This window comes from Streptopelia decaocto (assembly GCF_964273445.1).
Source record: "Streptopelia decaocto genome assembly, chromosome: 15".
Taxonomy (NCBI): domain Eukaryota; kingdom Metazoa; phylum Chordata; class Aves; order Columbiformes; family Columbidae; genus Streptopelia; species Streptopelia decaocto.
In genome coordinates, this window is record NC_138670.1 from 12,603,676 (window position 1) to 12,627,631 (window position 23,956).

Below are 23,956 nucleotides of genomic sequence, written 5' to 3' on the forward strand. Positions count from 1 at the left end.
AGGGACCGTGGGGGCTGGAGCTGCACCGAGGTGGCTGCGAGCACCAGGACATCAGTGCCCGTCACAGCCCAGGGAGATCAGTGCTGCACAGGGAGATCAGCGCCACGCAGGCAGCTCCTCACCGTGGTGAGCGTCAGGAGCACAGGCAGGAACGGCAGCACTGGGCTGTGGCCCCAAGCCAGGCATGATTTTGCTCCTCACACCACAGCACAGTAGATAAAACAGGGATCACTTTGCCCTGTGTGGCACATCTGCAATACCAGGTTCTGGATCACAGAATTGTTTTGGTTGGAAAAGACCCTTAAGAGCATTGAGTCCACTCATTAACCCACCCCTGGCACTGCCCCATGTCCTGAGAACCTCATGTCTGTCTGTCCAACCCTCCAGGGATGGTGACTCCAGCACTGCCCTGGGCAGCCTGTTCCAATGCCCCACAGCCCTTTGGGGAAGAAATTGTTCCCCACATCCAACCTCAACCTCCCCTGGCGCAACTTGAGGCCGTTTTCTCTGCTCCTGCCGCTTGTTCCTGGGGAGCAGAGCCTGACCCCCCCGGCTCCAAGCTCCTTTCAGGCAGTTCAGAGATCAGAAGGTCTCCCCTCAGCTCCTGTTCTCCAGGCTGAACCCCCCAGGTCCCTCAGCCTCTTGCCATAAGATGACAGCCCGTAACCTCATAAGACAGCAGCAGGGATACAAGTCCATAATTGGTCATCCTGCAGGATCACCCCTATGACGAGCAGCACCGCTGTTTCTAGCTGCAGGAGCCCCCAAGCAAATGCTGGGGAAACATGGAGCTATACAATTAATTTTCTTCTCTTGATATCCAAGAGCCAGCACCAACGTTCTCTTGCACTGGTCTGGTGGTTGCTCTGCTCCCTAGGACTCTCTTTCACCAGGCACACAAATGAAAACCCCCTGATCTATGAAACAAGGATCCCACCAAGCCCAACTCCACACACACAACAATTCTCCACACCAAGGACTCAGTGAAACAATGAATCTGTCACTTGTTCCACGCTGATTATTTCAAGAGGGTGTTAAACCTTTTTCACCCACTGCTTCACCCAGCAGCTGCGCAGCTCGCTCCCGGAGGCCCCAGAGAGCACAGCAGGCTGACCCAGAACCGAAACACTGCTGACCCACCTCTTGCGCTGCTCCAGCTCCCAGTCCAGGCGGGCCAGGGTCTGCTGGTGGGGCTCGGCCAGGGTGACAGCAGGCCGGCTGATTTCGGGGGGGGCTTCTTTGTAAAACTCCTCCAGACTCACCAGCTCAATCTCCTCATGTTTTGACCTGCAAGGACAGAAGGATCAGGGGCATCCAGAGCAGCCGCCCTCCTCCCGCAGCGGGCTCAGGTGATACGGCAAAAGATCCCAAAATTTCATAGAGTCATAAAATCATGAATTGTTTAGGCTGGAAAAGACGTTTAAGATCATCAAATCCAGCTACACAACTGGTCTCACTATTAAAGCCTGAGGGAAAAAAGGAATTAAGTACCTTGGCCTTTTCCTCATTCTTTGTCACTGTGTTTTCCCTGCATCCAATAAAGGATGGAGATTCTCCTTAACTCTCCCTTTGCTGCTCATGTAGTTGCAGAGACATTATTTTATTGTCTTTTATGGCAGTGAACAGATTAATTGTAGTTGGTCTTTGGCCCTTCTAATATTCTCCCTTTTGGAGGCCTCCATCGCACCCCAGACACACCATTTGCTCCCTCTTCTCCCCGCCCAAACTCACTTGAACTCCAGGCACTTGGTGATCTCTTTCTGCAGGTGCATCACCTCATAGAGCAGGTTCTGGAGCTGCAGATGATATGCATCGACCTTCTGCTTTGCCTGAAATACCGACACAGCCAGAGCAGGGGATAAAGCTCCGTCACCTTCCTTCCAGCAAACACCCCCCCACACTATACCAGCTAGCAACGGTGGGTTTTAGGGTACGCAACAATTTTTTGGGTGTAAAAAGACTTTTTCAAGGGCCGGGAGAGCAAATGCTCATCACATCAAACTGATTCTGCCCTGGAGGCAGCATATTTGGGGGACAAGGCACAGAATGGGGCAGAGCTACTGAGGCACGCGGACTGAGCCCTCTCCCATCCCCATGCCTCAGTTTCCTCAGCTGTACAAGGGCAATAATGTTATTTGTAAACTGGGAAAAGCTCTCCAGGAACTCTGTTACTTCTGGGGCCAATTTTACACACATTTCTCAGGCCTGCTGCACATCAGACTCTTGAGACAGAGCTTTCTGATTACCTGTTATATTCAAGACAGAAGCAGATACCGCTCTGTCATTTTTCGTTATAATTACAGCTTCCGCTGCCCCGCAGTAGAGTGTCTGATAAACCTCTAATTCAAAAATCACGACCTGGCTGCTGTTTAATTCCTCCCACACATCCAAACATAAAGCAGGCAGAAATGGCACCATCTCCAATACACCTAAATCCCACCCTGCATCCCTCGCCCCCCAGCCCCTCTGCACCTCGTGAGTTTGGTCTCTCCCTTTCTTCAGCCGAATATGAGCCAGGCGGTTCAGCTTCTTCAGGGTCATGAAGTGGACGCAGCTCTGAATCCGCCGCTCGTCGATCTCAGACGCCTGAGTGGCAGGAGAGAGGGGTTTGAAGCCGGAGAGAATGGTTTGAAGTGGGAGAGACGACTCTTGCCACAAACTCCTCTTGCTGCAGGCACCTCCTGCAAGTCCTGTCACAAAAGGGGCTCCGCGCTTCGCTAAGGAGCCAATATTTATGTCACTGGGGCTTCCGAGGGAGCCTCCCGCTGCCAGACTCACAGGTCACTCACTGGAAATAGCCTGTAGGGGTTTCCAGGCTCACTATAGTGATTTTTCTAGTGTGTTTGAGCCTGATCGCACACTCTGCCATGCAGAGGATAGTGTGGGCAGTGACAGCACGAGCCTTCCCCAGCCACAGCTGAGGCTGCTGGGTCTCCATGGGACAGCGAGAGTTCTCCCACAGGAGCCACCAACCCATCAGGAGCCCAGACGTGCTTTAAAAGAACTCAGTCTGCACAACATCTGCTCAGTCCAGACCAACACCTCAGCTAAATCGTATCTTACTTTATTTAAGGGACGCTGTTCCATTTTCCTGACTCTCCCCAGAAAATAGTGCCCATTTCCCTCAGATTAATAGGAAAAATGTCAAAGAACAGAACACATTAAGTCAAGAACTGAGGCTTTTCCTTACATTGTCCTTGATGCCCCTGCTCTTCAGCTCCTGGATTTCTGCCATCAGTCTCTGGAGCTCCTGGCAGGTGTCTCTGTAGAGCTCATAGTCTTTGATAGGGTCACGCAAATCCACCTCGCACTCCTCGCTGTAGTACCGAACATCCTGTGAAAGCAGAAAGCACCTTCTAAGGCTCCTTCCTTCCACCTGCTCTGGAAAGGGCACTGAGACACAAACTGCTGGGTCTTGATTCCTCACTCTGTCTGTTAATCCCATGCCCAAGACTCTACACAGGGGAGAGGACTCACTTAACAATCCCAGACACAAACACCACCAGGTGTTAAAACGCCTAAGAAATTCAGGTTGTCTTTTATATAGCTGTTATAAATTTAAACTGGTTTCCATCCTGCACCCGTGAATCTACATGACTACAGAGGATAAGATGGGAAATGGAATTACTGCTTCAATCCCTGTCCCTGCTTTGGCTGAACCCAAGCTACGCTGCTGCTTGTGGGAGTGTTTTAAGGCAACCTGCAAACCCGAGGGGCAACCTTCAGCCTCATGTTCGGTCTCCCTGTGTCTCCAGAGGAGCTTTTGGCTTCTTGAGCACTGTGCTTCCTGAAGGAGATGGAAGCAGGTTCAGAAATTCAGAGTGGTCGCTGGGGAAGTGGTCTCACACCTTTCTGAGGGGGAGAACAAGTCCAGCAAGGAGCAGGTGTGAGAACAGCCCTTGGAAAAGCAAAGAAGCTGAGGGGAGATCTCACTCTCTGAACTGCCTGAAAGGAGCTTGGAACCGGGGGGGAGTCAGGCTCTGCTCCCCAGGAACAAGCGCCAGGAGCAGAGGAAACGGCCTCAAGTTGCACCAGGGGAGGTTGAGGTTGGATGTGGGAACAATTTCTTCCCCAAAGGGCTGTGGGGCATTGGAACAGGCTGCCCAGGGCAGCGCTGGAGTCACCATCCCTGGAGGGCTGGACAGATGGACATGAGGTTCTCAGGACATGGGGCAGTGCCGGGGGTGGGGGAACAGTTGGACTCAATGATCTTGAGGGGCTTTTCCAGACAATATGATTCTTTGATTCTATGATTCTAACACAGGACACCAGCGCTGTGCCCGTGCGCAGCCCCCGGTCCTACCTGGTCGCCATCGCCCCTGCCCCGCTTGGGCTCCTGCGGGCCCCCATCTGTGCGGATCACTTTGGGTTTCCTCTTCTTGCTGGACTCTGACGACATAGCGCTGCCAGGCAAGGACTGGGGGACAAGAGGCAAAATCACCATCTATGTAGGGCCAGAGCTGCCCGGGCTGGGGGCTGTCCCGGGCCGGGGGCTGTCCCGGGCTGGGGGCTGTCCCGGGCCGGGGGCTGTCCCGGGCCGGGGGCTGTCCCGGGCTCCCTTCCTCAGGCCCCTGCGCCTCCCCCCTCCCAGCCCCACCACAGACCCGCAGTACAACAGGCCCAGGGGCCTCTACCCCTTCAGAGCCCCCCGGCCCCCACCACACCGGGCTCAGGCCCCTCCGGAGACCATCAGACCCGCAGGCCCAGGGGCCTGTGCTCCCCCGGAGCCCCGATCCCCCGCACACGGGGCGCAGGGACGCGTCCTCCCCTCAGCTCAGCCCCGGGCGCTCCCGGTTCTGTTCCCCCGGCCCCGCTCACCGCACCACCCGCCTCGGCGCCGCCCGGAAATGACGCCAACGAAGCAACAAGAGCGGAACAGAACGGCAACCGCTGCAAGCGCCCCCTAGCGGACACAACAACAGGCGGACCGGGAGGGCAGGTGCGGGAACGGGGCGTGGCTTCGGTAAAGGGGCGTGGTCAGACTCATTGACAAACCCCGGTGGGGCGGGGTCAGACCTGAGGGGCGGGGCCACGGCTCCATTGACAGTCCTGTTCGGGGCGGGGTCACAGCCCCATTGACCAGCCCTGTTGGGGGGCGGCTCCCCCCGCGGCGGCTCCACGCGTGGCCGTGGGGGCTCCTGGTGCAAAGGGCACCTGCAGGAATCGGGGGCTCCCTTGGCTGGAGGTCCCCAGTGGCACTGGGAGATTCATGGGCTTAGGGGGCGGGGGGCACAAAATAGGGTGCCAAATGGTACTATGGGCACACAGGAGGGAGCTTGGTTTCTCAGAGTACCCATGAGTGGAGGGCTTTCGGTGCAGGGTGGGCCCTTGGGCAAGACCAGTTTGGGGGGAGGTCTGCTCCCCCTGCGTGGGGCCTGAGCACCCCCAACATCCCCCCCAAAAGGGCCAGGCTTAGGCATATTAAATATTTAATTGGCAGGAAAGGCACCCACTGGGTCCATCAGTAATAATTAAGACAGTTCCCCCACCTCTGCAGCCTGCCCAACCCCCCCAGGCAGCACCATCCTCTGCCACATTTGGGGACCCACTGCAGAAGGGGGGCTCCCGCCCTTCCCCTCCCCGCTCACAGCCCCCACAGGGCAGCCCAAAATAGCAGGGGTGGGGGGAAAGGAGGGCTGGGAGCTGCATGGGAGCAGAGACCCCAACCCTTCCCCAGCAGGGGTGTAGGCGGGGGAACCCCCCAGGCACAGGCAGACGTCCCAGTGCAGCCCCCGCTCACTGCAGGGGGGAGATCTTCAGGGGAATCATAATTCGCGACTCCATGGTCCGGATCAGCGGCACTGGAACAGAAAAAGAAAGAGAGGTGAGGGCAGGGGGTCCCCAGGGCAGGCAGGGGGGCTGAGGGCAGGCAGGGGTCCTTGACAGGGGCCAGGTTTACACACTCACTCGTGTAGTACACGTTCTCGTCCCAGCCCCTCTTACTCCAGGCAGCGTTCCTCGTCTCCGCCCGGGACTGCAGGTCCCTGTAGGCTGCGGGGAGGGGACAGGGCTGGCACCCAGAACCCCCCCAGCCCCTAGGGTGGGTACCCAGGGGTTGACATGGGCTGGGGGGACTCACCCCAGAGGTGATGCACAACGTACAGCTCCCCGATCTGCGAGAAGAACCCGCCGACCGCCTCCTGGTTCTCCTGCCGGTACTTAATGGCGCGAGCCCTGGCACACAGTGGGAGAAACGCAGTGGGGGGAGCTGCCCAAGGGGCCCCCCCTGTTCCAGGGGGACCTTTCCCCACCTTAGCTGCCTTCATGCTGGGAAAGTTTCGCGCCTCTCATCGTTAGAAGGACATTGAGGTACTAGAGAGAGTGCAGAGGAGGTGACAAAACTGGTGAGGGGCTGGAGCACAAGTGTGATGGGAGCAGCTGAGGGACCTGGGGGTTCAGCTGGAGAACAGGAGCTGAGGGGAGACCTTCTGATCTCTGAACTGCCTGAAAGGAGCTTGGAGCCAGGGGGGTCGGGCTCTGCTCCCCAGGAACAAGCGCCAGGACCAGAGGAAACGGCCTCAAGTTGCGCCAGGGGAGGTTGAGGTTGGATGTGGGGAACAATTTCTTCCCCAAAGGGCTGTGGGGCATTGGAACAGGCTGCCCAGGGCAGTGCTGGAGTCACCATCCCTGGAGGTGTTTAAAAGGCATTTAGACGAGGTTCTCAGGGACATGGTTTAGTGCTAGAGTTGCGTTGTGGTTGGACCCGATGACCCTGAGGGACTCTTCCAGCTGAAACAATTCTATGATTCTATGAAAACAGTCACTTACCAGTTGTTGCCCCATTCAATCATGGTCCCTGGCTGGAAATAGAGAAGAAGAAAAACAGAGCGAGCAGCCAGATACCAACCGCTCCCTCCTGCTTGAGGTTCCCTCACCAAGGAGGCAGGAATGTGGGGAGCTTCCCCCAAACACAACAGACAGGACCCCCACCCTGGGGGTATATTGACCCAAGGGGTACCGCAAGGCACGGGCTGACTCCACAGCCGCTCACCTTCAGCTTGTACGTTCTGAGCTCATAGATGTTGGGTCCCTGGCGGGGCAGGGGCTCGTTCCAGAAGCTGAACTCCAGGAGCAGCTGGTTCCTGCGGGACAGCAGCATCCGGCTCCTCTCCTTGCGGAACTCCAGGTACTCCTGGGGACAGCCCCAGGTGGGGGGTTTGGGGTGGGGGTGAGTGCAACCTGGGTCGGGGGGTCAGGCAGAGGCGAGGGGCAGAGCTCGGGCAGCTCACCCCAACCTCAGCAGTACCTTGTTCTGTTTGAGCTTGTTCATGCAGTCCATGAGGGCCGGGTACCCGCCCGAGAAGCGCCAGAGGTGCACTGCCAGGAGAGTTTGGGGCTGGGAAGGGGGGGCAGCACCCAAAATCTCACCCGGCAGCTCCCCCCACGTGACAGCCAGCATGAGCTGAGGTCTTTGCCTGCCCGTCCTCACCTGCCTGGTCCTGCTCGCCATACCACGTGTTCCAGTTGCCCACCAGGTCGCAGGGGTAGTCGGCATCTGAGTGCAGCTTGGGCAGCACCTGCTCTCTGTGAGGGCACATTCTGTGAGGGGTTGTTGGGCGGGGAGAAGCTACCCCAAAACACTTCCCATACCCCCATTTTCCTTCCCAGCCCAGGGCATGGACGGCTCTGCCCTAACCGCACCTGGAGCGGCCCTGTGCAGGGGTTTCATTTCACAGGGAGGGAAACTGAGGCAAGGAGCAGGGGCGCAGACCCACACAGGGTCCTAAGAAGCAATGCTCAAGCCTGCCCAACCCCTGGCTCCAGAGCAGCACCCCAAAACCCCGCCGGGACACTGGGCAGCCCTCAGGACGCGCAGCGGGGCTCACGTCAGGCTGTTGTAGGCATCCAGGCACTCCGGCTTCACGTTGTGAACTGCAGGCAGAGGAGAGAGGGGCTGCCAGGGCAAGAGCCCCACACAGCGGGGTGCACCCTCTCTGTGCTCTCCCCCAGCCCCGTCCTCCCCACCAGCCCACTCACACTGGATCTTGTAGAGGTTGCTGGTCTCCTTCTTGGAGAGGAGGTTGGAATGGGCATCCTTGCGGGCATCGACCTTGTGCACAAAGAGGGAGCGGAACCAGCTGCCCTCGGCGTCCCGCGAGTACCCCCTGCGGGACAGTGGGTCAGCGTGGGGGTCCCGCCGACACCCCCTCGCTGCAGAAAACACTGACAGCTCTGCCCAGGGCGGGCAAATGGGAACCAAACGCTGCCAGTTCCCACAGGCAGCCGCCTCCATCGTCCATTTCGGGGGTGTCATTCAGTTCATCTCGGGGGGGCTGGGGCTAGTTTTGTAGGCAGCATGTGGGGAAAGCAAAGGCCGCAGTTCCCCCCATCCCAGGCTGGAGAGGGGTGTGTTTTTTTAGCCCACATCAGCCCCCCCATCTCCGACGGATCCCCCCAGCCCCGGGGGCTGCTCCAGCTGGTCGTCACCCTCTCCACGGTGGGGCAGACCCGCTGCCCCACAGCACTGGTCCAGCCCCGCCGGTGACTCCCGGGAGGACGTTGGGGCCGGGGGCTGCAGGGCTCCCCCCGGGGAGGCTCGGGAGGGTCATGGCCCCTCCCCCGCCCCGGGGCCCCGCTGCCGGCTGGACCTTTGTCCTTCCTGGTGATGCATTAACAGCGGGGCCGCTGCCCGCCCGGCACCGCGCCAGAGCCCGAGGCCCGCCCGTGAGTCCGCTGGGGGGAACCGGGAAGGGGGGATGCGCGGGGAAGCGGGTCCTGGGGGGGGAATTAGGGGCGTGGGTCGGGCCGGGGGTAGCCGAACCGGGGCTGTCCGAGGCCACCGGCCCCGCTCACCGCGCTCCGCCGGGGATCCCGCCCCGCAGCCGCCGCAGCGCCGCGCTCCCGCCGTTCCGCGCCACCGCCATCTTCCCCGCAGCGGGGCGGGGCCTGGCGGGGCGGGGGCGTGGCCAACCAAACCCCGCCCCTCAGTCCGACCACGCCCTCCAGGGGCGTGGCACCCCGCCCTTCCCTCAGAAGCTGGCCTGGAGAAGGGTGATTCTGATTGGCCGCCGCGCCCCGCGGCCGGCCACACCTTCTCGCTCCAAGCTCCGCCCACTCGCCCGCCGCCAGAGCGAGGCCTCATTGGCTGGCGGCGGGGAGGCGGTGCCCGGGGAGGGCGGAGCCCCATCCATGGCCTCGTATGCCAGCAGCCAATCAGAAAAGCCAGTTGCAGAAGTCAGTGTCTGATTGGCCACGATGTCTTGCTCCGCCGCATCCGAAGAGGGAGGTTCGTTGGTCTGTGCTCCAGGGGGGCGGAGCTCCCGCGGGCTCCTCCCTATGGGGGCGGAGTCAAGGTGGGGCGGAGTCAAGGTGGGGCGGAGTCAGGGATTCCCGCGGGCGGAGGCGCTCCGGGCTGCGACCGGGACCAGGACGCACCTGCTGCGGCGGCACCGGCGCACACGGGGGGCTCCCCGCGGGTGTCCTTCGTCCTGCAGGACTCCCGCTGGGCCGGGGCCTCCTCCTTGCCGGGGGGCAGTGGAGGGACCAGGGGACGGCGAGGAGGTGCCATGAGGGGGCCCCCCAGCTCCTCACCGGGGGGGCACAGGGAGCACCAGCCAGGAGGGTGGGCGGGCAATAGGGGGAAGAGGGGACCCGCACTGCGGAGTTCCGGGGGAGTCTGCAGGGAGAGGGAGCTGGGGGAGCTGAGGGAGGCAGACAAGTGCGGTTAAAGGGTTAAGTGTCCCTAGACCCTCCCCAAACCCTCTGTGACCCGCCCCCCCAGACCCCACAAACCCTCTCTGACCCCTCCAAAGCTCCCAGTCAACCCTTGTCCCTGGGATCCTCCAAATTAACCCCTATCCCCCACTACCCATGCCACTTATACCCCCCAGGGACCCAACCCCCCGTTGCTCCCTGTGCCGCCCAGTTGCCCCAGTTGCCCCAGTGCCCCGCTCACCCGGACAGGGGAGACGCTCCCCGGCGCAGGGCACAGACCCAGGCGTTCAGCTCCCCGGGGGTCTCGGCCCCCAGGCAGTACGTTCGCATCCCAGGGTGCTCAGCCTGGGGATGCGGGGACTCATGGTGGAGGGGACCCAGGCGTCCAGGCCCTGTCCCCCTACCCACTCATCCACCCAGGGCACCCCCAGATCCAGGGAGCCCGGGGGCTGGGACTGACCGTGAAGAGGAATCGGGGAGTACGGGGAGCGGGGGGCAGGACGCGGATCTCGTAGCCGGGAAGGGGGAGACCCCCGCGCACTTGCTGCTCGCTGCTGTCTGGGGGGCAGAGGGGTCTCGGTGGGGGAAGAACCCCTAGGAACCCCATTGGCACCCCAAGACCCTCAGCACCATTGGGGGGTTGTTGGGGACCCCCTCTGAGTCCCACTGGCTGCCCCCAAACCTTCCAGAGACCCCAAAACCTTTAGCCCTCCCACCCCGAGACCCCTTCAGCACCCCATGTACCCCCAACCATCCCAGGACCCTCGATTCCCCCGGGGTTCCTGCACCTCCAGGAACCCCCAACCCTCCAGGGACCCCATATATCCCAGGATCCCTGATCCCCCCAGGGACCCCCAACTGCCCCAGGGACCCCAGGTGACCCAAGTCCCTCCCCGCTGGTCCCAATGCCCCAGGCTGTCCTGCTGCCCCCAGCCCCCTCACCCCGGTAGTAGTAGAGGCAGAGGTCAACCAGCACAAACCAGCGGCGCTTCCAGAGCCGCAGCCCCGAGCTGTCCTGGGGGAGCAGGAGAGGGGCTGAGACACCCCCCTGCCCATCACCCCCCAGACCCCTCCGCTTCCCCAAATCCCCCAAACTCCAGAACCCCCCCAGTACGCCCTGCCAACCCAGAGCCCCCCCAAACCCTGTAACAACTCTCACTGCCCTAGATCCCCCAACTCTGATCTCTCAAACCCATGACACCCCCAACCCCATAACCCCACTATCCCAGACTCCCCCAAGAATGTCCCCACCTCAGATCCCCCAAAACCCATAAGCTCCTCAGGACCCCCAACACCCCAGACCCCCTCAAACCCCACAACCCTCCCAGCACCCCCACACTTCAGACACCCCTAAACTCCACACATCCCAGCACCCGCCACCACCCCAGATCCCCTCAAACCCCCCTATCCCTCACCACCCCAGAACCCCTCCGATCCCCCAAACCCCATACCCCCCAACACCCCCAGCAGCCCAGACCCCCACCCTCCTCTGATCCCCCAAACCCCATAACCCCGTAACAGCACCTCCCACCTCAGGACACCCCAAACCCCATGCACTCCCCTGGACCCCCACGCCAGCCCCTTGCGAGTCCCCCCAGCCTCACCTGTTTGTGCAGCCAGCCCCGCATGGCGGGGGGGGCGCAGGGGTCCCTGCGCAGTGCCTGCCCCCCCTTCCCGAAGGCGTGGACCCGCCGCACGGCCCGGCAGGGCTGGGCAGGGGCTTGACCCAGAGCGGGGGCTCCGAGGGGGGGGCCCTCCGACCCGCCCGGGCTACCAGCCCCGGCTGGGGGGCCCGTGCCAGCCCCCCTACCCCAATTCACCTGCACACTCCACATTGCACCCCCAGATGCGCAAGCCTCCCCCGCTGGGGCTCCCATGCCCCCCCGCCTTGTCTCTCATATCTCTCCATGGCCCTCATTACTCCCCAGGGCTCCTTTGCAATCCCCCCATGGGCCTTTGCCCCCCATGGCCCCCTTAGCTCCCTTGGGTCCCCCGCGGTCCCTCTTGTCCCCCATAGCTCCCCATGGGCTCCCAGCCCCCCCTGAGCTCCCTTAGGCGCCCCATACCCCTCATAGCTCCCCATGAACCCCCCCGGTTCCTGTAGCCCCCCCCATAGCTCCCCAGGGCCCCCCCCAGCTCCCTGGTAACCCTTGGGCCCCCCACACCCCTTCCTAGCTCCCCGTACCCCCCAAGACCGTATGGCCCCCATAGCTCCCCATGCCGCACCCCCGGGCTCCTTTGGGCCCCTATATCTTCCCATGCCCCCCTCCCCAGGTCCCCCCATATGTCCTCCCCTTCTCCCCACTCCCCTGTCCCCACCTGGGTGCCGGGGCCGTGCGTGGCCGCGGGGGTGGGGGCCCTGCGTGGGGGCTGGTCGCCGTCTGCCATGGGGGGGTCCTGCGGGGGCAGCGCGGGGGGAACCCGTCAATGTCCCCATTGTCCCCGCGGGGACAGAGGGCTCGTTCTTCCCGCTGCGGGGGTGCCCGGGCTGACGAAGTCGGCGGGGGCGGGGGTTGCTCCCCGGACGCCTGGGTCCCCCCGAGGAGGGGGGCTGATCTACTCATCTGCCAGCTGGGGGGGCCCAGGGGGGCTTCCTGCCTCCTGCTGGTCCCCAGTCCCCGCCTGGTCCTGCTGGGGTTCAGGTCCGTCCGCTTCCCCCGTAATGGTCCCAGTTCCTGTCCCATTATCCCAGTCCCAACCTGTTATCCCTGAGCTGGTCCCAGTTCCCGTCCCATTAGCCCATTAGCCCAGTCCCATCCCATTATTCCTGTGATTGTCCTGGTCCTTGTTCCGTTACCCCCACGCTGGTCCCAGTCCCATTCTGTTACCCCCACGCTGGTCCCAGTCCCCGTTCCATGATCCCAGTGCTGGTCGCATTCCCATCCTGTTACCCCCACGCTGATCTGAGCCCCAGTTCTGTTCTTATCCTGGCACGTCCCAGTCTCCACCCCACTATCCCAGTGCCGCTCCGCATCCCCTGGTCCCAGTTCCACTGTCTGCTCCCAGTCCTATCATCTGCTCCCAGCCCCATCCCATTATCCAGCGCTAGTCCCTGTCCCCGTTCCAATCCCAGTCCCAGTTCCAATCCCAGTCCCGTACTGCTAACCCAGAGCTGGTTCTGGCACCCTGGTCCCAGTCCTGTCCTGTTATCCCAGTGCCGATCGTGGTCCCGTTATCCGGTACTGGTCCCAGTCCCGTCCCGTTGTCCCGGTGCCGGCCCCACTTCTGTCCCGTTATCCCATTACTTATCCCAGACCCGTCCCGCTCTCCCCGCGCCGGTCCCGCCCCGTGTCCCCGCCCCGGGCGCTGGTCCCAGTCTCTGCCCCCACCCGCCGAACTGGTCAGCGCCCGTCCAGGGCGGGACGAGCCCGGACGCCTGGGTCCCCACCCCGGAACGCCGGGGTCCCCCTGGCCGGGCACCCCCCGACCCCCGGGAGTGAACCCACCCCGGGCGGGGGAAGCACCGTATCCCCGCGGCACCCAGGGACAGCTCGTCCTGCGGGGTGGCCCACGGCAGGGGTGCCACCCCACGATCACGGAGACTCCACGACACCGGGAACACCTCACGGTCACGGACACTCCGTGGGGCACGGACACCCCGTCCCGTCAGCGCGGCGGGTCCCAGAGCGCCCTGGCACTGCTGGGTCCTAGTGCCCGTCCCCGCACGCCACACCACCCCCCCCCCCCCCCCCCCCCCCCTCCCCCTCCCGCGCATGCGCCTGACTTCCCCGAGCACGTCACGGCGCCCTGTGCCGCCAGCTCCACCGGCCGCCAGGGGGCGTCACCGCCCCGCCCCACTCTTTCCTTCCACCTCGCAGAGACGTGGCCCCGCCTTACCACGCCCCCTTCCCTTGAGCGGCGTTCTCTTTCCCCAATCACAGCTTCTTCCGCGCCCTCTCCTCCCTCACAGGCCTTCCCGTTGGCTGCGGCACAGCGCAGCCCGCCTGGCGGAGGCGGGAGCAGCGCGGCGCAGGACCAATGGCGTGGCGGCGGGGGCGGGCGCAGCGCGGCGGGCCCGGGGCTCTCCCCGCCGCCATGGCGCTGCCGCCGCGCTGAGCCGCCTCCGCCGCCATGGCCGGGGCCATCGCGTCCCGCATGAGCTTCAGCTCGCTGAAGCGGAAACAGCCCAAGACGTTCACCGTGCGCATCGCCACCATGGACGCCGAGATGGAGTTCAGCTGCGAGGTGACGGCGGCGACGGGACGGGGCTTCCCCGGGGCCGGCAGCGCGGCCGGGCCGCCGGGGAGACCGGGGTTCGAGGCCCGGGGGCGGCAGGGGCGGGCGCTGGGGAGTCCCGGCCCCCCGGACGGGGACACGGGCACGGAGAGACCCTGGGGGCTGCACGGGGGGGACAGCGGGCCTGTGCCATTCCACCTTTATCTGGTTATAATTCACTTTATTCTGGTTGTAATTCCCTTTATTCTGGTTATAATTCCACTTTATTGTGGTTATAATTCGCTTTAGTGTGGTTATAATTCTGCTTTATTCTGCCTATAGTTGGCCTTTTTTCTTTTTGTCTTTCTAACTCCGCTTTATTTCATATATAATTCCACTTTGTGTCTCCAGCTGTCGCGAGGAGACCGGGGCTTGTGGTGTCCCAGGTGTTGAATCCACGAGGGTCCGACCCAAAGCGCTCGACAAACACAAAACAAGGGAGTTTTCCGGAGTTGCGAGGCTGTTCCCGGGGCCGTGTGCTGCTGCCAGCTCCCCTCGCCTCTGCTTTTGCTCCAAAACTTTCCTTTTTTGGGCCCTTGGTGATTCTTAAACGCTCTCCCCGGGCGGTCGCTGTCAGGCCCCAGGGGTCTGGTTTGTTCTTGCTGCGTTTTCCGCTGATCTAGAAAGATGGGACATGCAAACATTGGGAGCGATCTCTGCCCAGTTTAACTTTTTAATGTAATACTTCATAGTTCCTTAATCTCACCCAAATCTTGATGAATTCCAGTGCCCATAAGCCGAGGGGTGCTTGTCGGGAATTGTCTTGCTCTTGGAATCTGGTGTCAGCTCTGAAGAACTTTGTGCCTTTCCCAGGGAATCCAGATTTATTTTAGACAGTAGTCGTGCGAGCTTCCCCCTATCGCGCTGCCAGGAGAGTTGAAGTGTCCTGGCTCCATTCTCGCATGCTTTTCCAGGGCTGCCAGTAATAACATATGATGAAAACTAAATAATTCTCTTTTTTTTTAATGGTGCAGCTGCTTGTTGTTTCATGTCAGGACTTGGGTGTTTGTGCAGCGATAAGGCAGCGCTCTCGGGTGGGATGTGACCCTGCAACTTGTCCATCTTCAGGTGACGTTCCGGGAAGGTTCCTGCCAAAAGAGCTTGTGGCTGCAGGTAGAACTTCTCCAGCCCTTCTGCAAGCACAAGAAGGAGCTCGCGAGCCATATGTATGGTCCTGCTCGGGTCTCCTGGGTCTCGTCGGAGCTGGCGCACGGGGGAATTCAGGTGTTGTCCTTCAGTGCAGAGCGAGGGGGATGGTTGGATGCAGGTGGGCGAGGGGGCTGTGTCAAGCCATGCTCAGCACAGGCAAGGTGTGTTTTATTCAAGCACAGGGCAGGCCAGCTTGAGGTGTGAGTTTTCTTCAGGGTTTATTCATGCAGTCCAGCTCCCTGGCTGGGTTTTGGTCCTGTCTTTGTCTCACTGTATGGCTCTGGGGGAGCTCCTTGCTTTGCTGGCTCTGCAGAACCACACCAAGCCCAGCGCCTCGTGTTGTAGATGGATCAGACACACCCACAGCCTCGAGTTGCTGGGGCTGAGGTGAGGGATGGGCTTATAGAATCACAGAATCATTTTGGTTGGAGAAGACTCTCAAGATAATTGAGTCCAACCATAACCCACCCCTGGCACTGCCCCACGTCCCTGAGAACCTCATGTCCATCTGTCCAGCCCTCCAGGGATGGTGACTCCAGCACTGCCCTGGGCAGCCTGTTCCAATGCCCCACAGCCCTTTGGGGAAGAAATTGTTCCCCACATCCAACCTCAACCTCCCCTGGCGCAACTTGAGGCCGTTTCCTCTGCTCCTGGTGCTTGTTCCTGGGGAGCAGAGCCCGACCCCCCTGGCTCCAAGCTCCTTTCAGGCAGTTCAGAGATCAGAAGGTCTCCCCTCAGCTCCTGTTCTCCAGCTGAACCCCCAGGTCCCTCCGCCGCTCCCATCAGACGTGTTTGCCGTGTATCGACGTGTGCGTTTCTGCGCTGGGTTTCTCTGGGTGGGAACGAGCTCTGCTGACCTGAGCAGAGGCTGCGGAGATGAGAGCTCTGCGACACAAATGCCCCTTAGAGGATCGGTGGGAGGAGGTGCAGTGGGAATCTTGCCGTCGTGCTGTTCGAGGGGCCCTCGAGGTGTGTTTTTGCAGCCTGTTGCTTGCACACGCAGGGAGCTGGTGACTTGCAGGAGGTCTCATCGATGACCTGCTCCTGGGGACACGCTGCTGTCTGGTGGTTTCTCCTGCCTGTGCTGTCCCCTCCCTTTCTGCCACCACCAGCACCTCCTGGCTCCACCGAGGGAACAAACTGGGGGTTCAGCAGTTCCTCTGTGAGGCTGGAAGTCCCAGGGTTGTACCTGTGGGTGCTGGAGTCAGCTCCCTGCTCGGGCTTCAAACTCCATGGAAAATCGCAGCGGAGGAAGGGTGAGAACATTTTGCTGCCTAATCCCCGCTGACCCCTCGGCTTCACCCCGAGTTTCCCACCCCAATGGCCTTGAGTGGTCCAGGGGGTGCGTGGATGTTCTGGGGGTGCTACATGTGCTGTTTTTTAGCGTGGCTTAACCAGCGGCTTCCCGGACGGGCATCGATCGCATTGCTGATAAACACATCTGAGCGATAGCGCCTTGCTGTAGCGGTTTGTCCATGTGGGATTAATATAACTGATGTGTTCTAACTGTATTCCAGAGCTCTCGAGGCTCTGTGTTGTCACAGATTAGGCTGCCCAGCCCCACCGTGCGGGACAGAGGTGACATCCTCACCTGAAGCAGTGACAGTGGATATCTGAGACCCCAAGGCTGGAAATGGCAGAGGCCCTGGGGTGACGGTGACAGTGAGGGGGTGACACTCTGCCCTGGTCCTCGAGGTGGGTGTGTGGGGCATCTGAGAGATCTGAACCCGTAACCTGCGCTGACACCATGGCCGGTGCTGCACTGAATGTCCCTCTTTGTCTGCCCCCCGTGACTGCGGGGACCTCGCTTTTCTGCGTTCATTTTCCAGCCCGCCCCGTAGAAATTCCCAGCTGTTTATTTTAACAGATTAAACCTGCTTCCCATCTGGTTACTCTGCAAATGATGCCCCTAAATTGAGCCTAAATCTGCAATAATTCATAGAAATGAAATCTTAATCTTTCAAACACAGTGATGAAGCTTAATAAGCACAGTTGGTTTTTCACTTTAAAGACTCATAATTTGTTTAAGGAAATGTTGAAGGCACAAAGCGAGTGTCTTCCTTTTTGTTACTGCCATCGCGGCTGTTCGAGCCTGGTACCTAATTAATTGACAGCATCTTGAGGAAGGATTGACATTTGCATAGCTCTGAAGAGCTATCCCCGTGTTAAACCCATCCCCACCTTCCTGAGGACACCCTCGAACAGTCCCTCACCTTTCCGTGCTCGGAGATCTTGTTGGAAGGTGTTTAATGTTGATGTTCCGCGATGAACACGGTGATGGGCGGTACGTGGGGGCTCGGGGAGCTCTTCTCTCTGTGACAGTGACAGACCCCAGGGAATGGCAGGAGATCACAGTATCACAGTATGTTTGGGATTGGAAGGGACCTCAAAAGATCATCCAGTCCAATCCCCCTGCTGGAGCAGGAACGCCCAGGTGAGGTCACACAGGAACATGTCCAGGTGGGTTTTGAATGTCTGCACAGAAGGAGACTCCACAACCCCCCTGGGCAGCCTGGGCCAGGCTCTGCCACCCTCACTGGGAAGAAGTTTTTTCTCAAATTTAAGTGGAACCTCCTGTGTTCCAGCTTGATCCCATTACCCCTTGTCCTATCATTGTTTGCCACCGAGAAGAGCCTGGCTCCATCCTCGTGCCACTCACCCTTTATATTTTTATAAGCATTAATAAGGTCACCCCTCAGTCTCCTCCAAACTAAAGAGCCCCAGCTCCCTCAGTCTTTCTTCATAAGGGAGATGCTCCACTCCCTTCATCATCTTTGTTGCCAGATCTGCCAGGGGAAGGTCAGTGGGACATGAGGAAAAGGTTCTTCCCCAGAGGGGCTGGACACTGAACAGGCTCCCCAGGGAGGTGTCACGGCCCCAACCTGACAGTGTTCAAGAAGAGACTGGACAACGTCCTCAGACACACGGGGTGACCTGCGGGGTGTCCTGTGCAGGGACAGGAGTTGGAACCGATGATCCGTGTGGGTCCTTCCAACCCAGGACGTTCTGTGATTCTGAAACCCCGCAGTATTTTTGCGTCCGTGTCTTCCAGTGCATCGTTCGCCCCGTCTCTCCGGCGGGATGGTGATGGTACAGCCAGGTTGGTCTCTCACACTCCGATGTGCAGGTTTTTTTCCTCTAAGAACCAAGTTCCCTGGTCAATAGGAGAACCCATCGGTCTTTCTTTTGGTCCCACGCGTGGCTTTGCCTGTTTCTCCATCTCTCAGCGGTCAGTGGGGTTGGCTGTTCTCCGTCCATGGAGCCGCAGCGCCTTTGCTGAAGGGTATGTTTTTCTTTACCCCTTTCTGTCGTGCCATGATCTTGGGCCTGAAGCTCCCACAAGGATGTTGATCCCTGTCTGCCCAGTCACTTCCCACCTTAATCCCTGTACAGCAGCAGCTTCTGTGGGTCTGAAGTTTAACATGAAGAGAAAAGCTTTACAGCCGACCTAGAGAACAGCTTAAGTGTTCCGGCAGCAATGCAAATTTGGGCTGATGTATTCACTGTGTCCTGTTACTGCTTCAATTCTGGTGGACAGCAGGGTGAGCATGAGCCAGCACTGGGCCCTTGTGGCCAGGAAGCCAATGGTACCTGGGGTGGGTTAGAAGGGGGTGGTCAGTAGGTCAGAGAGGTTCTCCTGCCCCTCTGCTCTGCCCTGGGGAGACCACACCTGGAATATTGTGTCCAGTTGTGGCCCCTCAGTTCCAGCAGGACAGGGAACTGCTGCAGAGAGTCCAGCGCAGCCACCAAGATGCTGCAGGGAGTGGAGCATCTCCCGTGTGAGGAAAGGCTGAGGGAGCTGGGGCTCTGGAGCTGGACAAGAGGACACTGAGGGGGGACTCATTCACGGGGATCAATATGGAAAGGGGGAGTGTCAGGAGGAAGGAGCCAGGCTCTTCTGGGTGACAACCAGTGACAGGACAAGGGGCAGTGGGTGCAAACTGGAACACAGGGGGTTCCACTGAAATATGAGAAGAAACTTGTTCCTGGTGAGGGTGGCAGAGCCTGGCCCAGGCTGCCCAGGGGGGTTGTGGAGTCTCCTTCTGTGCAGACATTCCAACCCGCCTGGACACCTTCCTGTGTAACCTCACCTGGGTGTTCCTGCTCCATGGGGGGATTGCACTGGATGAGCTTTCCAGGTTCCTTCCAACCCCTGAAATTCTGGGTTTCCTCAGTGTCCAGCAACTAATCAGAATAACCCTGCTTGGAAGGGATCTCATTAGCCCGGTGCCCGCAGGGTGCAGGGCCACTCAGACAAGTTTGGCTGTAAGGCTTTTCTCTTCACTTGTAAGTAGCCGAGACCCGATTTCAGCAGCGCACGGCCGAGCGTCAGTCTCTTTGCTGTCGGACGTCGTGTGCTGCGCGGCTGAGCTGCAAAAGCTCATCCTCTGAAACGGCAGCAAGCGGAGAACTGGTGGCGAAAATCTGGGGCTGAGCCAGTTTTTGAGTAAGAGCTGGTGCAGTAGATTTGAAGGTTTGAACCCTGTCCAGTCGCTGCACCAAAATAAAAAGCAAGAGGATAAACCAGGGAGCCCAAGCTTCCCTCTGCTTCACCAAATACTTGGAAAGGGTTTTGTAAGGATCATTCTGTCCCTGGTTTGATGCTCAGCGGTGCTGGTAGGGGCAGCGACCTCTCTCGATGCTGCTTGGCTTCTGCAGCAGGCACAACGTTAACTGGGAAAGATGAGTCCGTGGGCAGTAAGAGCTATTTTAAAAAGCTGAGAGAAATAATCCCCCTTCGCTATGGAATGATCTGCAGTGAGCTGTGGGGATACCGGCTGTCACATCGATGTTCTGGATCCATCGGCCCCGGTCCTGTGTCAGTTCCACAAGCGCTTGGGACTCTGTGCTGTTCAGTTGTGGCCCGTTCATCTTTAAATACAAGACGCGGCAGGTAAGGGCTGTTTTCTCCCTTAATGTCTTGAAGGGCCCCCAAAAATCAAAAATTTTGCTGATTCGCAACAGCATCATTTGGGAATTGATTTTTCAGAGGTGTCTTGACTGGCGCGGTTCAGTCCTGCGTCCCCTTAAGCTGTGCGCGGGGCACGTGAGACTCATTGCGAACGCAGATCCTCGCTGGCTTCTCTCTGCACCCAGCATCCAAAACACTCTCTGAATCCTCGTGTCTCTTTGCAGCCTCTTCTAAGCCGGTTATGAAACCCCATGTTATCCAGTTCCCTCCAAAGATGGTTCAACACCCCCGTCGGTCCTTGGTCTCCGTGGTCAATCCACAGGATGTGTGTTGATGCGACGGGGAAGGTGTTTGGGGACGAATGCATCTTTCTCTTTGGTGTATGTACTCTGGTTTGGATGCCATTTAATACCCCTTTTTTTCCTTGTACAGTGGCTTTCAGGTGGGTGGTTTTGGAAATTGAAAGTGCATGCGACGGCGGCACGGGGCCGGCTCCGTAAATCACGGTAAATCTGTGAACCCTCGTCACGGGCAGGCCAGAGCTCCCTGCAGGAACTCAGTCCTTCTCTCCACCCCTTGGAGCATCTTTCCCTGCACCGAGCTGCTCCTTCACCCTGTAACTCTTCAATTGCGCAGCCCCAGCTCGTGGGGCTTGGGGACACGCTCGGTTGGTGTCCCCGACGCCTCCCCCGCTGCTTTCGGTGCCGTTTGGCCGCGGCGGCAGCCGTTTGTTCCGCTGTGTTCCCGTTCCATCTCGGGCAGACACCACGGAACGCGCTCGGCTGCACCATCTGCGTCGTTACGCCCGGGCGCGTTTTTTGGCCTCCTCGGTGCTTAACAGAAATAGATTTTAATTAAAAGCTCGTTATCGAGTTGTCGCGTAGCATTAGTAAATAAAAATAGCTTTTACAGCCCTGGCTTGTGGCTCCGTAAGCGGCAATTAAAAGTATTTGACATCACTTTATTTTTAAAAAAATGGGAGAATATGGCATATTTGATTCCCTGTTTGCTCTGAATGGGCTTTAAATCCAAATAAATGGTTGTCTGTGGCGCTCTTGTTGTTACTCAGGTCCAGAAGGAGAAATAAATGTGGTCTGCGGTCTCAAAATCGTCTTGGTTGGAGATGTGAAGTGTTGTGGGTGTTTTTTTTGGGCATCTCCTGCCCAGTGGCTGTACCCCAGGTGTTGGTGGGGGATGCTCTGCCACCCCCTCCCTGTTTCAGTGTCACGTCCACGTGTTAAAACTTCCTTCTCCATGGAAATAACATCACTGGTGGGATCCAGATGCTTCTTCCAGGGCTCGCTCCCTTTTCCGCAGGTTCTTTAGACCATCATCTTACCACAGCGGGGGCTCCGCGCTCCCTCCTCATCTCTGGCGCAGAAGAAGCGCTTCATAAAACGATCTGCTAAGGTGAAAAGGCATCTTCTGCATTATTTAGGGATAAATTAGTGCAGTAAAATCTTTTATATGCATTAGAAATTTCCTCAAGGTCGTGCTGTGGGGGGTTTGCTCCGGAGGCAGCATGTCCAGGCTGTGAGTGCCGCCTTTGTCCCCTGCTGTCCCCTCTCTGTCCCCTTATTCCCCAGGGACGGCTGGAGCTCTGGTGTTTGTGACAAGGTGACATCTCCATCCCCAGACAGAGGCGGGTTCTGTCCCCTGCGGTTCGGGCACCCCTGTTGTCCCAGCAGAGCTGCTTGTGTGAGGAACCTTTATCTTAAATAGTTAAAAATGTCTCTTTTTTCCCCTCTTTCCGCATAGCTGTAGGAAATGCAGTTTGCCATCACTGGAAGAACAGCAGCACCCTGTGCCGGTGGGTTTTGGGAGTCGCTTTTCCCCACAACCCCCTCTCTCATCCCTCTCCATACACCCTCCTATCTCCATCTTTTATAGCATTTGACCTCCCCCTTGTCACCGGTGAAAAGGGGCTCTCGTAACCCTCCCGCTCAATTTGGTGGCTGGTTCGTCGACTCGTTAGCCAAGGAGCAGTTGTGAAACTTGACAGAAAGGTTCCGCGCTGCAATAAATGTCGGGCTGCCTGCTAGTTGGAAATGCCTCTCGGTGCAGGTTAATAAATAATGCAAACCCCGTTAATAGGTGCCAAATGCGACGGCTCTGCTGGAGAAAAAGATGACGCCAATAACCCGGACTGGAAGTGTTCTGTTCTAGCCACGGGCTGCTGAGGTTTAAGTGTTTAGTGCTGTTTACTTAAAAAGCTCCGCTGATAAATTATAAGCGCTCTGGACTTAGTAAAGAACATAAATTCCGGCTCTGTGGAATAACGGCCTTGCAGCGCTTAATAAAGCAGTTTGGCCACGTATTCCTAATGCCGAATATTTCCGTTTCCCCGTGTTGCCGTCGTGTAAACGGGAGGATGCGGAGCCCCTGCGGTGACACGGTGGCGTCGGGCTCCGTGTCACGTTTGGGTTGTCACGATGGAGCTTTTTATCGGGAGATGGAGCTTTGTTACAGCACCGTGTGGCCGAGAGGGGATGTTTCTGCTCTGAGCCTCTTTGCTTTGTTTCCAGGAGCTCCTTGTAAAATCCACTTTGTGCTTCAGGTGTCACCTCAGCGTGGAGCGAGGGAACAGTGTGACGGGATGGGGACATGCCAGCCTGTCCTCACCATCTCCCCGTGCCCGGGGGGGGGCTCTTTATTATGTTTTATGGCCGGGAAATGTGGCAGTTAATGACACGAGGCCTGTGGAGCCAGGGTGAGGAGGGCTGAGGTGCCGAGCGTCTGTAAACCAGTCGGAGTTCAGCTGTCAAAAGGTGCCACTTGAATGCAGATGGTTGTTTTAAGTACCGAGGTGCGGAGTGAAATCATGTATGTTGAAAGGAACGTGGCTGCTGCTCCATTTATATATTTAATGAAGGTAATTCAGCACAGTCGAGGAGGACGTCTGCGCGCTGTTATGGTTGGTGACTTTAGCACCGCGCAGGCAGGAATGTTAAATATATGTTTCTGCCATAACAGTATAAAATCCAGCAGCAGAAGCCATCGCTTTAAATATTCCTGTCACTAAATTAAAATTGCAGGGGAGGGGAACACACAAATTTCTTGCTTTAATGCTCGCTGCTGGTCTTGGAAGTGTTTTTATGGGGGGGATGTTTGGGTTGTACCAGCTGATGCGATGTGGTGAATGAGGTTTGGGTGCCTGGGTGATGCTCCACAGGGGGGTTTGGTGGGGAAATCCTACCTGGGGAGCTGGGGGGGCACAGGCCATAGCAGGGCTGGAGCTCCAACACATCGATCCCGTGGGACGTGGAGGGATCGTGCGGGATCCTGTCCCGGGAAGGTTTGGTGCAGGCACCGGCCGCTCCTCCAGAGCAATGGGCTGAAACGCGGTCTTTGCAGAAAGGAAATAAAAGCCCATAACGCTTTATGCAAAGCAGTTTATTCCCAGTTAAGAAATAGCCCTTGGATGGCAGCGTGGCTTTTTATGTGCCGACAGAAATGGGACAAAATAGCTTTTCGAACGTGTCTCGCTCTGTTTTGTCTGAATCCTCGAATTAACCTCCCTGTGATCTGAGCCATCGTGTGCCGAGCTGGAGCTCATCACGGGGACTGCAGACCAGCTACATGTGTGAAATTAGAGGGTTATAATTACAACGCTGCAAAAGTTGCTCCTCCTGGTGTTTTTGACCTGGAGGCGTTGACGGTGCTTGATGTGAATTGTGGCCGAGCTGTCCTGGGGTGCTGTTTTTTGGAGGGTTGTGTTGGCTTTATTCTATTCTGGGACTGTCAGCCCTGGGAGGGGGAGAAAATAGCAATGTGCTCATTGAATCCAAAGTGGCTGAACGGCAATCAGCTTGTCCTGGGCGGCTGTGCCCACAAGGCGGCAGTGGGTGACAGCGAGCGGGTCGTCACCGTCCCCGCCGCGCGGAGCATTAATATTGATGCTGTCCAGGTGGCACCAAGATTGAGTTGTAGCGACAAGAGAATGTGCCGAGATCCTTCTGCCCTCAGGCTTCAGAGTAATGGCCATATGTCTCGGTCCAGCAATTGTTTCCACCGTGCAGATGGAAG

At 58.7% G+C, this 23,956-nt stretch overlaps 4 protein-coding genes across 9 annotated transcripts in view; 1 reads left to right on the forward strand and 3 right to left on the reverse strand.

The window, feature by feature from the left end:
- Positions 1-4,849, reverse strand: part of THOC5 (THO complex subunit 5) — a 45,336-nt gene extending 40,487 nt beyond the window's left edge. The window contains exons 1-6 of one of the 2 annotated variants that reach the window (XM_082066652.1): positions 4,819-4,849; positions 4,304-4,417; positions 3,191-3,334; positions 2,473-2,586; positions 1,732-1,829; positions 1,141-1,287 (exon numbers count right to left, since the gene is read on the reverse strand). In XM_082066652.1, coding sequence (XP_081922778.1) covers positions 1,141-1,287; positions 1,732-1,829; positions 2,473-2,586; positions 3,191-3,334; positions 4,304-4,399 — 599 coding nt within the window. In that variant the 5' untranslated portion in view covers positions 4,400-4,417; positions 4,819-4,849. Of the gene's footprint in view, positions 1-1,140; positions 1,288-1,731; positions 1,830-2,472; positions 2,587-3,190; positions 3,335-4,303; positions 4,552-4,818 lie in introns of those variants that run through there. The other variant, XM_082066651.1, reaches the window with a different exon arrangement.
- Positions 4,850-5,393: 544 nt separating this feature from the next.
- NIPSNAP1 (nipsnap homolog 1) lies at positions 5,394-8,916 on the reverse strand. The gene is made up of 10 exons (XM_082066347.1): positions 8,794-8,916; positions 7,978-8,105; positions 7,827-7,872; positions 7,430-7,524; positions 7,247-7,317; positions 6,992-7,132; positions 6,769-6,800; positions 6,080-6,174; positions 5,908-5,991; positions 5,394-5,801 (listed from the first exon to the last, which is right to left on the reverse strand). The coding sequence occupies exons 1-10, from the start codon at positions 8,862-8,864 to the stop codon at positions 5,737-5,739; spliced, it is 828 nt and encodes a 275-aa protein (XP_081922473.1). The 5' UTR covers positions 8,865-8,916; the 3' UTR covers positions 5,394-5,736.
- Positions 8,917-8,969: 53 nt separating this feature from the next.
- LOC309446525 (uncharacterized protein) lies at positions 8,970-12,145 on the reverse strand (the record flags this gene model as incomplete). 2 transcript variants are annotated; one of them, XM_082066346.1, is made up of 7 exons in its annotated part: positions 11,974-12,145; positions 11,259-11,363; positions 10,597-10,669; positions 10,115-10,212; positions 9,896-9,999; positions 9,376-9,641; positions 8,970-9,274 (listed from the first exon to the last, which is right to left on the reverse strand). In XM_082066346.1, the coding sequence occupies exons 1-7, from the start codon at positions 12,040-12,042 to the stop codon at positions 8,970-8,972; spliced, it is 1,020 nt and encodes a 339-aa protein (XP_081922472.1). In that variant the 5' UTR covers positions 12,043-12,145. The 2 variants fall into 2 exon arrangements, with proteins under 2 accessions (XP_081922472.1, XP_081922471.1); XM_082066345.1 differs by having other exon boundaries at positions 11,259-11,474.
- A 1,506-nt stretch (positions 12,146-13,651) lies between these two features.
- NF2 (NF2, moesin-ezrin-radixin like (MERLIN) tumor suppressor) overlaps positions 13,652-23,956 on the forward strand; it is a 51,107-nt gene continuing 40,802 nt past the window's right edge. For all 4 annotated transcript variants that reach the window (XM_082066655.1, XM_082066653.1, XM_082066656.1 and 1 more), the window contains exon 1: positions 13,652-13,839. In XM_082066655.1, coding sequence (XP_081922781.1) covers positions 13,726-13,839 — 114 coding nt within the window. In that variant the 5' untranslated portion in view covers positions 13,652-13,725. The remainder of the gene's footprint in view (positions 13,840-23,956) is intronic.

What these genes read in the sequence shown, in the direction of transcription:
- NIPSNAP1 (XM_082066347.1), bottom strand. Translation starts at nt 8,864, where the DNA reads ATGGCGGTGGCGCGGAACGGCGGGAGCGCGGCGCTGCGGCGGCTGCGG. An exon ending in TCAGAACGTACAAGCTGAAG is followed by an intron (nt 6,801 to 6,991) that starts GTGAGCGGCTGT and finishes CTCTATTTCCAG; the next exon opens with CCAGGGACCATGATTGAATG. An exon ending in CGAGAACGTGTACTACACGA is followed by an intron (nt 5,802 to 5,907) that starts GTGAGTGTGTAA and finishes TTTCTGTTCCAG; the next exon opens with TGCCGCTGATCCGGACCATG.